The sequence below is a fragment of the Apium graveolens genome, chromosome 9 (genome assembly GCF_009905375.1).
Source record: "Apium graveolens cultivar Ventura chromosome 9, ASM990537v1, whole genome shotgun sequence".
NCBI lineage: Eukaryota > Viridiplantae > Streptophyta > Magnoliopsida > Apiales > Apiaceae > Apium > Apium graveolens.
The window spans coordinates 289230546-289244646 of NC_133655.1; the positions used below are offsets into that span (position 1 = coordinate 289230546).

The 14101-nt window shown below is 30.5% G+C and overlaps 1 protein-coding gene across 2 annotated transcripts; it reads right to left on the reverse strand.

Annotated features, from left to right (window-relative positions):
- Window positions 1-341: 341 nt before the first annotated feature.
- LOC141686641 (tyrosine decarboxylase 2-like) lies at window positions 342-6193 on the reverse strand. 2 transcript variants are annotated; one of them, XM_074491682.1, is made up of 13 exons: window positions 5935-6193; window positions 5685-5805; window positions 5259-5331; window positions 4876-5106; window positions 4348-4511; window positions 3895-4035; window positions 3519-3578; window positions 2688-2852; window positions 2200-2256; window positions 1499-1563; window positions 1194-1317; window positions 971-1111; window positions 342-753 (listed from the first exon to the last, which is right to left on the reverse strand). In XM_074491682.1, coding segments are annotated over exons 1-13 (1479 nt in total). In that variant the 5' UTR covers window positions 5937-6193; the 3' UTR covers window positions 342-618. The 2 variants fall into 2 exon arrangements, with proteins under 2 accessions (XP_074347783.1, XP_074347781.1); XM_074491680.1 differs by lacking the exon at window positions 5935-6193 and having other exon boundaries at window positions 5685-5813.
- Window positions 6194-14101: the final 7908 nt, after the last annotated feature.

The window sequence follows — 14101 nt, forward strand, 5'->3', positions numbered from 1 at the left end:
CCTATATATACTGTGTTTCGATTGTGTCAATGCCTGATGCTCTTCCACCTTCTTACTTGCATCAGCCAAAAGACACTCGAGCTCAGTTGTCTTATTCTGCAACTCAATTTTAACTTCATTCGTTTCCAGTTGAAAGCAATGTTTCTCATAAGTGCTTTTTGCCAGGTCTAGTTCTCATAATATGCTACTTATCAATATATAATTTGACTGAAATGACTCGATTAATCCGAATACAACATTAACATCTAGTTTGATTAACAATTTATTATTTTGGACTTATTAATTTTATTGAGTTTCAAAAAGAATAAGTCTTAATTAGCATAAAAAAGAAAAAGAATGTCTTTAACGACATAGAACTTGAAATTGTCACTCTTCAAAGACCTGCAATAAATATACAGTATTCTCTTGTTGAAATTACATGGTACACTGCTATGTATCATATTTGATGCTGCTAAGCAAGGAAATTATTCTAAATACACGATTTATTTTCACTTATTTCAGTTTTTAACAAGTTGCCCTGTATCAATAATGTTCGGAAAACTGAAATTTCAGCTTCCACATAAATTGGTGACATAGTCTAGACAATGGGAGATGAGTTTTATTGTTGAAATTTCTAATCTACTCTTGTGTGATTCCATTTTTTAGCAAAGCAGTGGCAACATCTTGGAAAATCTTCCATGCCTCGATTATATGGCTCTCTTCGGTTAATGGAGCGCCTACTGCAAATCGAATTACGTACCTTCCTGAAAGAGCCTGCATAGAAGTGTTTGTATAAGTATATACTCCTATATAACTAGAACTGCACTTGCAATGCATAGTTAAGAGAATATTTTGAAACTTTATCCTTGCAAGTTTTAATGTACAAGAGCGGAATTCTGAATATATTAATTTAGTTTCGAAGTACAACAGCAGATTGTCAAAATATTTGAATTTCGCATTCTTAAAATCTTTACTGTACAAGAAAGCATACCGTGTGAGAAACAAAAGCTTTTCCGGTGGCATTGACAGCATCTAGTAGGTTATGGTTCAGTTGGTTAGAGCAATCATCATCTTTGTGGGAGGGGGGTAGAAGACGGAAACAGACTAATGCAAACTTCCTAGGGGCAACAACCTGAAAATAATGTATGTATTTGAAAATGCTGGGTAAGGACTTATTAGTTTATTCATTCGCGTAAATTGGTAGCTCAATTAACCTCAAATCTTGGATCTTTAGCGACAAAGCTTTCAAATTTTTCAGCCAGCTGTATGTGGTTTCTGATGTAAGACTGAAGGTTTTCCAGGCCATAAAGTCGTAGTACCGTCCACAATTTCAGTGACCTATGAATCAAGATCATACAGGACCGAGATGAAATATTTTTTCTATTTGTTTATTAACAGGCTATATTGCTTATCAATTTCAGTTGCATGCTAACATGCCTGAACTAACAATTATTTAGTGTGGTTTGTAGAATGTAAGGATAAACTTTAATGGAAATTTAGACAGGAGTATGGTGCTAACCTGAAGCGCCGTCCAAGAGGAATTTGCCAATCTTTGTAATCCACAACCAGATTTTCTTCTGAAGCCTGCCATGTCAATGTGATTAGTAAAGACTAAATTGTAAAGTAAAATTGTAAGATTTACAAGTCACCAATCTCATGACGATCCAAAAATACCAAAGCTAATGAAACAATCAGATTTTTATAGTGACAATTTAGAAAGAAGAATAAAAAGGAAGGAAAGGTTTTATACTCAGCACTAGACTGCTATCTTCAGGAGGGGCCTCTCTATTACGTTTTTGAGGATATACACTAAAAGTAGGTTTTTTCTGCACAACTAAGAACCCCATGAACAACATATAGCATAATGGACTAGAATAAAAATACTATAGCTAGCTTGATCCCAAAATAATTCTTGCACCCAAGACTTTAGCACTTACAGTGATATTCAGGACGGTCTAAGCTTAGATGTAATGTATACAGTAAAATTACATAGCTAGTTGCTTCGTGTAAAGCATTCCCAAAACTCAACATTTTTTAATGACGATATAGCCAAGTATCCCGACTCAACACAATACTAAAGCAAGGAAATTGAACTGGAGATCAGTAGCCCATACTATTCAAAGATCCAAAGGCAACTTCTAGCATGACTGACCAATCTACATGCTGTCTTTGTGATGTCACTAAGATATTAATGGCAATTACGTGTAGTTCTATACTTACTTTGTTTTTAAGAAACTCGGGATTTGTTGACAATGAATGTATTAGAGCACTGCGATCCTGTTGGCAAAAAAAAATACTCGTGAACAAAAAATGGAAGACCAAAAACATTGGAATTGCAAAGTATGAACTTGCTACATTCTGGTGAAGAGAATTACTCCACTAGTATAGCAATTCAATACACACAAATGAGATATAAGATCTTTCAAGAATAAATACAACTAGCATGAAAGATAGATTCTCATTTAATCATAAAAGTGAGTGTTACTGTTACTGTACATCCAGGTCTTAATATAGTCGAATACGAAGATTCTAAAAAAATTATGAAGCATCATTGACCACCGATATAAAAAAAGTTTGCCTGTGGCGTACCGCAAAAAATGTGATCACCAGCAACAGAAAGTTAACTAAGTAAAACCATCATGGCATGAAAAATGAAGTACCACACATAGCATTGAAATTTTAATATGCATCAAAACAGTATTACACACCTTAACCCACAAGGCTGAACAATCAAAGTTTGTTAAAAACCATTTATGTGCGTTCATGTTGAACGAGTCGGCTTCTTCAACTCCATCAAGGTAATGGCGGAACTCTGGACATATGCAAGCACTTCCAGCATATGCAGCATCCACATGCAACCATATTTCTTTCATCTGTGAAAGGTCATGTACCCAAATATTTTAAATCACCTCTGTATTGCAGGAGTCAACAGGATACATAGAGAATTAAAAGCATCCTACTATCAAAAGGTTCTGCAAATACTGGATGATTGTTTCTTTGTTAATATATATATATATGAAATCAAAATCTTGATGTTTAGAGTCAAAGGTAAACAAAGTAGATATATCATATATAGCAGCTTTTTCTTGAGACCTTTGTTTCATGATCTAGTACCTAGGCCATGTAGCTTCTTATATGGATCTAACCTCTTACAGGGATAAACAAAAGCTCTTAATACTGGTCCACGAACATATGGATATGCAAGGCATCCCCCTTTTGCAGGGTGTTAATTTGATGGGAAAAAATGAATATTATTGTTGATCTCACGTAAAACGGAGCAGGACGAGTTTAAGGGAATGGTAAGCAAATTATGATCATTTAACTCATTCTCTACCGTCACTTGCTTGTCTGTAGCACTAAAATTACCATGACGAACTGATCATTAACATTAAAAAAGTCCAAAAAATACATCATTTGGTTCGGGAATGCATGAGTATTTCATGGAAATATACTACAATTCTAAAAGTCCAAATAGATATGCATCCAAGTATTTCAAGACTATCTAGCATACTTTTTGATGAGTTAAATGAATTTTTAACCTTGGTAATTTTTCCTAGTTCAAGTAAAGGATCCACAGCTGTTGATGAAGTAGTACCAACCTGCACGAGAGCATGCATGCAAATTTTCTTTAGTATAATATAATGCTTAGACTTTGTACAGCAACACTGTTGAACTTAGATTACGACGAAGACCGTGACTTCAGTTATTCATTACTCAAAACAGTATAGAATAAAATGTACTCATGACCACAATTTCCGGTTACCTGAAGTTGATAGGATGACTTTCAGTTTTTTAATAAATAATACATCTGACAGAACTCTGTCGTGTTTTAAACAACTTGGTCACTTTTTCTAAAACTATCAGCTTGAACTGAAAATGGATTGCTTTTCTTGTAACTAAATATTCATTTCTTACCGTGGCACATAATAATAAGGGAATCAACCCAGAGGCGGTATCATTCGAGATTGCTTGTTCAAGTGTTTCAGGGGAGAGAGAATAATCATTGCATGACTCTGTTTTCAGCGCCCGACAGTTCTCAGGATATATTCCCGCTATCTGCACACAAGAAATATTATTAATTAAGGTTAATGAAATCTGGCTAAGCAGAACTCCTGATATACTGATAAGCAAATTTGAGATCTTGGGAATATTTTGCAGGAAGGGTATGTGAAATCTACAGTATTTGCAAAAATATCTATATTACACATAATGATTGCAGAATCATCATTGCAGTCATATGTATGTCCCAGATTTCCTAGATAAGTTGAATGACACAAACAACTCATTAAAATCCCTAATATATGCTAAAAGCATATTATTCAAAAACTGAGGAGATCAAATACTGCACTGTGAATTGTGTATATGTACCTGACAGGCCTTCTGTAAAGAGGAATGTGTTTGATCTGAACAATACACCACAAGCTTTCCAAGGGCATCTTTTCCAGTTCTTCTTAAAACTTTGTCACGGGCAGCCAGAAGTACAACTAGAACAGCTTCGCTTGCAGTGCCTTGTATCACTCCACCACCATGTCCTACTTAAGGGAAAGCCCGGGCATGATCAACTATTACTTACAATTTGATCATATAACTTTCCATTAAACAAAGAAAAGATCAGAGATGCATATTCAAAGAGAAGATTGTCCGCCCTCTAAGCCAATTATTAGTATGTACAATCTAAATTAGTTATCTAGGTACCAATTCTCACCATATAGTTCCCTTACAGCATGTCATAATACTAATGTCCTCTATTTATACAACTTAAGCCCACATTGTAAATTCTAATTATATTAATTACACTAATTCTCCTACCTGCAATATAACGTATAATGCCACAAAAATATAAGACTTTTTTTAAATTAAAGGAATCTATGACATTTAAAAGTATGAAACAAATACCTGTGGAAAGGAAATAGTCAGGAAGCTTGAGTAGTTTGGCAAGCCAATCTAGAACAATCATTTCAAGTTCTGTTGCTGCAGGAGAAGTTATCCAACTAAACCCTACCATGTTAATACCAGCACTCAACATCTCTCCAAGAAAACCCGCTACACTGCTATTAGATGGGAAATAAGCAAAATAGTTTGGGCTTTGCCAGTGGGTAACCCCGGGTAATATCTTTGCCTGAATATCTGCCACGAAAATACAAATAGTATGGCACATCATTTACAATATAAACTAATTTAACTTGTATTTTTTTCCAAATCAAAGAATATAAAATTTCAAAAAAAAATCATAAATTCATTTTGAGGTTTTATGCTCATATGGTAGCGAGAAACTTCACCATCAAGAACATTCTGCAAAGATTCGGGCTGATCAGGTGCCGAATGAGGCAGTAGGTCACGTAAATACCCAGGCTGCATAGATTGATCATCTTAACTATTACTTAAAATTGTACAATAATATGCACATACAGATAACATCCATGAAAAAATAGTATTCTTGTAACTAACAAATAAGTCTAAACTAAATGCACCCGAATAAGATTTGTATAGTAGCATCAATAGGCCATCTCTATGATGCCCCTAACATAGTCGACAAACACTCTCCAAAGAAATATTACCAACAGCACAAGAATTACTCAAATCATTAGAATATGATTCACTACATCATAATTTAATCCCATTCAACTTAACATACATGAAAAAACTGCAAAAGCTAAACACAAACAATTAGACTTAAAATCTTAAAGAACACTAGAAAAGCATACCTCAACTTGGCTTAGTACAGGGAAAGTTTCAATCTTTTTATAGTAATCAGCAATAAAATCTACCATTTTATGTGCATTTTCTCTCAGTTGTTCAGCATCCATTGGTTTCAACACACCATCCCTGCCCATTTCAAGGAACCAAATTATCAAACACCTCCAATACACACACACATAAAAACCAACCAAAATCACTTCAAGATTGCATTTTTATCAAATTTACAAATGTGGGTCATGATAGATAGATACTTACATCTCTAAACTTGGGTTTTTCTCCTGTATTTCAGATGAACAAGAAAATATTATAAACCCAAGTTAAAGAAATTAGAGAAAGTGTTTGATTTTTGGGTTAAATTACAGCAAGAAAGACAAAATTTAGTGGCAGAGCATATTTTTATATGCTGACGTTGGTATGTAAAGTGTGCAGGTATTGGATATGTATGGACTGGCTTGTTGGCACACTAGAGAAAGTAGTAATGGCCACACTTTAGTTCTCTGTATGTAAAATCGAGAATGGAAGAGATAGGACGGGAATCGGTAATTAATCGGAAAGATTAATCGGAGATAAAGTCAGGATGTATTTTATATTTTAAATTATATTTAATTTAATATTCTTATTTTAGTAGTAATTTATAAATTAATATATATTTATCATATTATATAATTTATAATTATTAAAATTTTATATTATATATTATATATATCTGATCAGTTACGTGTCTCTCAAACAATTAATTGGAAATTAATCAATAAAATTGGGGATCTTTAGAATCATGCTTTGTATACCTTTGTATCTTTACTTTATAAACGATACTAGCATAAAATTCGTGCGATGCACGGATTATTTTAATAATAATTATAAATATACGCATAGATGTATAAGTTAGTGATATTTCAGTTTTAAAAATAATGTATAATTAAAATTTATAATTTTATTAATGGTTATAGATGTGTTTACAAATAATAATTATGTTTTAATTAAAAGCTAAATTTTAGCTCAGATAAATAATATACGAATTATCATTACTTTGTCAATGCTAAAAAATTTATGTTAACCCGGAACAAGTACATATTATTTTATTTTAAATGATGTAATTATCATAAATCAATTGTGTAATTTTTAGCGCGGATGAATACATTCATTTATTTTAGTACTACACTATAACACGACTAAGGAATCATTTCTATTTTCATTTTTATTATTGAAATGGTATGTATATTATATATATAGTAAATAAAACTCGTAATTGTATAAAATCAAACATTATACATACAAATCAACTATCAAATTTTAGTATTTTGGCTATTAGGATCGAATCCTAATTATCACAATATTTAAAACTACACTATATCTATTGACGAATTAATTAGTTTTTAATTTTATTTTATCTCGGACCAATAATATAAGAGTTATCTTTAGTTTAAATTTAATATTGATTTTAGTGTAGATCAGTAATATACATTAATTTTTTAGCCCCATACCCGTTATATCCATGAGATCTATCTAATTACAATTAATTTATACATTTTTATTTTAGTCCAGTGTGAATATTATTTTATTTTAGAAGGAATGGATAGTATGTATTGTTTTGTTTTTTCTCATGACATTATATCGCCCAAACGAATTTCCTTTCAGATATTTATTTTATATGTGCCCGGTCCAATAATATAATGTTTGTAGTGGGATCAATAATCTTTATTATTTTCTTTTAATTTGAGTCTACAAATCCAACTAACTATATGTAGTTTATTTTTATTTTTTATTTAAGATTAGATCAATAGCATAATTTTGTTTAGCCCGACCAGGGTGAATTTTGTATATTATTTTTTTAAAACAAAACCATTAGGCATATCATATTTCTGTTGTAAATATTTATCTATTTATGAGAGTGTTTTATTTTAAATAATATTATTATAATTACGGTGACCACACAGACTATCAACTAAATTTTTATTATTTAATTTTTAACATAATAGTATAGATATCTTTGTATTGCTTTGATTTGGGTTGTTGGTAATATAATTTAAATGAAACATTAACCTATTCCAATATAAACGATTATTAGGTCGAGGATATTGGGTTTTGCAAAAGTTAGCTATGAGCCTATGATGTATAATTAATTCTAAGGTATGTGTATTTTGTCGGAGTAATAGTAGTACTTTGTCTTATAAACTAAATAGAAGTCCCAAATCTTCTCAATGTGGGACTGGGGTGTTACAAACTCCCACACTTAAACTCCTGACGTCCTCGTCAAGCCCGAACAGACAGCCCATAGAACAGACAACCCATAGAACCAAAATCGTAGCTCTCTAGCCATTGTGGGATAATACCGGCTGGCTTCGTGTCCCCACCTCCGGACCTCTTACCATTGTGAAATAATACCACCAGCCTTCGTGTCCCCACCTCCGTCAACTTGACGCATCAAGTTTTCGAGAGTCGGCTCTAATACCATATGTGACAACCCGGGTCAAATGCAGCCAACTTGGGTTGCGACAAGCCCACCACAGGCCCCCAAAAGATCATGATTTGTTGGTGCAAGTAGTAGTAGTACTTTGTCTTATAAACTAAACAGGAGTCCCAAATCTGCTTAATGTGGAACTGGGGTGTTACAAAACCTGTAACAGCCCGCACTTCCGGACTATTAATTCTAATTCAAAACTAATATAAAATTCAACTTACTAATCGAAATTTTATTACAAAGGTGACTATTACAAACGCGCAGCTAAAAGCGGAACTCCAAAACTCAATATACTCCAGTTCTTTGTCCCCGAACTCCAATGTTATTCAACTCGAATATCGGACGAAACCTGAAATTGTAAGTAATGAACTATATAGCCCAGAAAGAAACCAATTGATCCAACTAATAGGCCAAGTAACATGAACACATATAACAAAATATAATAATCTATACGACACGATTTCGAAACAAACACTTTCGATACATATTCTTATTCTTATTCGATACACACAATACATACCACATAAACAACAATAATTCAAAACCCATAATTCATGCCACGATCACTACAAACCGGTGATAACGGTCCTAAATTGTAACAGCCCGCACTTTCGAACTATTAAATCTAAATACTAAAACTAATACAAAATCCAAATATTAATCCAAAATTCTATTACAAAGATGACTATTACAAAAGCGCAGCTAACGAAAATCCAAAAGTCAATCCAATTCAATCCTAAGTCCTCGAACTCCAATGCTATCCAACTTAAAATCGACGAAACCTGAAATTGTAAGGGGTGAACTATACAGCCCAGCAAGAAAACAATCGATCCAACTAGTTGGCCAAGTAATATAAACACATATAACAAAATACGATAATTTATACGATATGATATACGACATACGAAACAAACACTTTCGATACATATTCTTATTCGATACACACAATACACATAACACATAAACAACAATAATTCAAAATCAATAACTCATGCCACGACTACTACAACCTGGTGATAACGGTCCTAAATTTTCAAAAAACTGTTACTACAATCCGGTGACTGCGGTCCTAAGTTCTTATTCGATATTTTCACAAATCATGACACAAATCAAAGATCTTAAATTATCATCGAGACACACCACGCATGCACAACGATACATATACTCTAACACATAATACTTTCAAATATATCATCTCTCGATCATGTTTTGATAATCAAATATAAACGCATAACACAAAATTTTGAAAACACTAGTAAGATCGATCGAAAACTTACCTCAAAACCTGACCAGATATGAGTTTAGCCTTTTTGACCCTCTAAACAATGTTATCTTGAAAAACATAAAACCATGAAAGTTGTAGAGAACGAAAAGAACTTTCCTATAAAAGTCCAGGATCACTGAATTCCGACTTACGATGAATTTTTCAACAAATTTTATAAGAATGTTGATTTATACTGAGAAGAGCCCTACAAATTTTATGAATAAAAACGAAGAACATGAATAGGGTGTATTTATAACGAAACAAAACCCTATATCTTAACCTACAAGTTATCCTTATTCAAGTCTGATCCAAATTTTAGGCCCATTAGTCTAATTTAATTTTAAATCTTTGTCCTTATCTAATTTTAATATTTTTCTTTCTATTATTCTATTATTAATCGAATTCTAAAAATTACGGGATATTACATAAATTTTCAGAAAACTGCCACTACAATCCGGTGACTACGGTCCTAAGTTTTTATTCGATATTTTCACAAATAATGGCACAAATCAAAGATCTCAAATTATCATCTAAACATCACATATATACAATAAATGTACGCTAGAACACATAATACTTTCAAACATATCATCACTTAGCCCAAATTTTGATAATCAAATATAAACACACAAGACACAATTTGAAATCTTTGATAATCAAAGATTTCATGTTTCCACTTTGTTTACAAATTTCCGAAGTCAGCTTACATGCTTACATGCATTTTGAACATTTCTGTTTTCATAGCAATACATTAAATTGCTGAAAACTTTAATCACTGGTGTCTTTAGAGAACAAGTGTTGGATCACTTTTAGCTCAAAAGGCTCCTCATCATTATGATGAAACTATTTACAAAACACAGTGCCATCTTGTATGGAAAATTGTCTAGTATTGAAAATCTGTTTTAGGAACCAGGATGCAGACGCAGGTAAGTTCATAGTCCAGAAGCTGGTTTTCCTATCTCCCTAAATCCACCTTTTGAGTCAATTACCATTTTAAAGAGTCGTAATTTGGAACTTCAATTCTCATTAGTTCCCCCGGTAGCAATGTCATATGATCCAAGTCGTCCACCCTTGAATAGAAAATAGAAAACTCCACGAATAAACACAACATCATCAGTACATGGAAAACCAAACCAACCTCTAGTAGATTGAGTAGTAGTCCACTGTGTATCACCGTGTCTGAAAATACCAATGGCCCGTTGGTAATCATTAGCTATATACAAAGCTAAAAAGACACAATCCGGGAGAAGTAGGATTGGTGGAAACAGCTTTGAACGATCTGAAAATTCTCATAGTAGATAATGTTTTGAATATTTACGTATTTTGCAAGATATTTATTAAAATAGTGATACTTGTAGAACATGATTCACATTATAATACGTTTTACAAAATATATATGGACTCTCGTACTCAATTAAAAATAAGAACTCAATAGAACTTAACTCATATTTATATAAGAAACTTGAAAATTTATATAATTCAATATTTTGAAAAAAATATATTTAAAATTAGCAATAATAAATTTACAAAAAAATATTTAGTGTTGGAAAATATTGTACAACTATTTTGAATTATTTAAAAAAAGGTTAAAACTATAATGTATTGTACTATTTGATTTAATCCATGTTATGCTATCTAAATAAAAAAAATTAATATTAGTCTATATTTTGAAAGGATTAACAAGTTCACCTAATATTTAAAAAAGTTCATTAAATTGAAAATATTTAATTTTAGAAAAATAATATACAATGTTATCAAGTTACTATAAAAAGAAATATTAGAATCATAAATGAAAGAAACTTCAAAATGATTTGAATGATGATATTAGTAAAAATTTATCTTCAGATTCTTGAAAAAAAAATAGTTAGTCTTTACGATATATGAATTATTTTTATGTCACATCCATGACTGATGCTCTGTTAAGTAAAAATAGATATTGTTTGATTGTTAGTGCTACTACGACTACGATGTATTATAATTGTAATTTATTTATTACATAATTATAATTTTTGAATAATCATATATACATGTTATTTGAGTAATTTAATAAATAACAATTAGATATATGTACATGACCATGATATCTAGCATATAAATAAACGAGACCAATATAATTTACTCGAAAATATATTAAATAATAATTTACATACATACACACACATGTAACTTTATCTTTACCAATACTAAAAGATTCAACTTTGATGGTGTATTTTAGAGTTATTAATATATATACTAGAAGAAAATAACAAAAGTCTTTTGAGTTCTGAAAATAAGAATGATCAATTAAATTTAAGTTTTTTTTAATGTGTTAAAAACTAAATAGATTGTGTCAATTTTAATTTATGAATTGAAAATTATATGATATCTTATAAAATTAACTTTGTATAATAGAGAGTATTAAAAGATAAGTACAAGACGCGATCAACTTTAATTAATGAATTAAGACATTAACAATGATATTAAATCAATATAAACGTTGAATCAAAAAAATAAAAATTTTCTTAAAAAATAAACTTATATTAATTGTAGTGTAAATTCTATTTTGTTGAATATTACGATTGTAGGTCTTAACCACTTTAATTATGCATTACAAATCCTTTTAAATTAAGCAAGGTAATTATAAATTAGTAATAAAATATCTCATTACTCTAGGTTTATTTAACCAAAAACTTAGAAAATTTACTCGACTCTACAATATACATATATGTTAATTTTTAGTTTCTTTTTATAAACATATTGACAACATTTGATGGATGAACTTCAATCTTTTCCTTTTACACGTACAGTGACTACTTGCCTTGCTTGTATTTACAAATTACACGACATAAACAAGAAAATATGTATTATGATTAATGAGATATATTAAAATGTTATTAATGTTTTACATGAAAATCATACACATTGATAGATACTCAAATTGCATTTGATATGTTTTAGACGTTATAAAATATTTATCAAAAAGAAAACGATCAAGAATTTTACTAATATAATTATATGGTGTACAAAAAAATTCTAAAAAATAACCCGTGCCTTGCACTGGTTATTATGCTATTTTTAATTTATGTGGGAGCCGTAATGTTTTAATCATTTTTATGGTGATGTCCATGAATAATTCTGAAGACTACAAAGATTTATGTTTTGGAGAGACAGAGTTATGTCAATTGTTTGCACATATTTTTGTTTCAATATTTACTACTATTCCACATATGCCATGGAACGGGATTACTTGGACTACAAAATTAAACTAGATTGTAGAGCCGGATTTGATACAACCAGATATAAAAAAGGCTTTTAGGGTTGTTGTTTCCATTATTATTGACGTCTATGGTTGTTTACATTTTTATACAATTTCAATACTACAACGGATGTATGATAAGATCATTTATTTATAACGGGAAGTTAATAGCTCTCAAGAAATACAATAGGATTTATGGCTATTACTCAAACTTGCATATAAATTCGGATGAAAAATTTCGGGCTTTTGTCGGTTGGATTGAAAGCGGCGACATATATATGGTACATTTATTCTAATAGATTAATTGAGAGAAATTCAGATAAATTAGAAAGAAATTAGAAAGTTAAACAAAAAAATTAAAATACAATATTGAATTAATTTCAACAATTGTATTAATTTTAACTAATATCGATTATAAAAAAAAACGTTGATCATTGTAACTGTGAGAATGACAATTTTACTATTTCTCAATCGAGCGAAAAAATACTCGATTTAGAAATGATGAATTACCTCATTTATTTACACCCTTACTAAAAAATATAAAAGGGGCTTACTTAGTCTTTTCTCGCAAGTTTTTAAAAGAGAATGAAGGAAGTGATTACAAAGTAAAGTACTTCCATCCCATTTTTAAAGTGAAAGTATGTCAAATTTACATTAATCTCCATTTATGAGCAAAAATAAAATTACTTTACTTATTCTTCACTTGTTTTTCACCCATCCGGAAATAAGGGGAGATTAAAAAGTCTCATTGAAAAGACTAAAACTACCCCTGTTTTAATTTTATATAAAGATGTGTTTTGTGGGAATTGAACTCGAGATATTTCATTCACCTATACAATCTCATACCACTACACCATAATAATCACATGTGTTTTTTATCGTACACATAAAATGTAAGTGTGCTAAATGAAATTTATTTAACTTTAAAGATAGTTACTTTAATTCCGCAAAAAAAAAGATAGTTACTTGAATATTTGTATGGTTAATTTTAAAGAATTAAATTCCGGATATAAAATTAGACATAGTACATAAATGAATTATTATCTTATTTATTAATCTTTTTTTAGTTTGAAAATGTATCTCATATATTTTAACATATTTTATTATTATAAAAAGTAATTAAAATGTACATATATAACTTTTACAGAAATATAGAAAATAGAATCGCTTATATATAAATAATCTATAATCGTATTACATATTTAGATGAGTTCGAATTATAATGAGTCAAAGCATTTATTTTATTTCGAATTTGAAATCAGAACTTGGCCCAGTTTTCAAAAAATATTCGAAATTTGACTACATGACCCGGCCGAAAAACATCGTCACATTCTACCTTTCGTAAATTTAAATTACAAGTTTGGCGAGAATATCTTACCAATATGTGAAAAATTTTAATATATTATGTTAATATAAATTAATGTGTTTTAGTTGTTTATAAGATCAAGTCAATTGATTATTT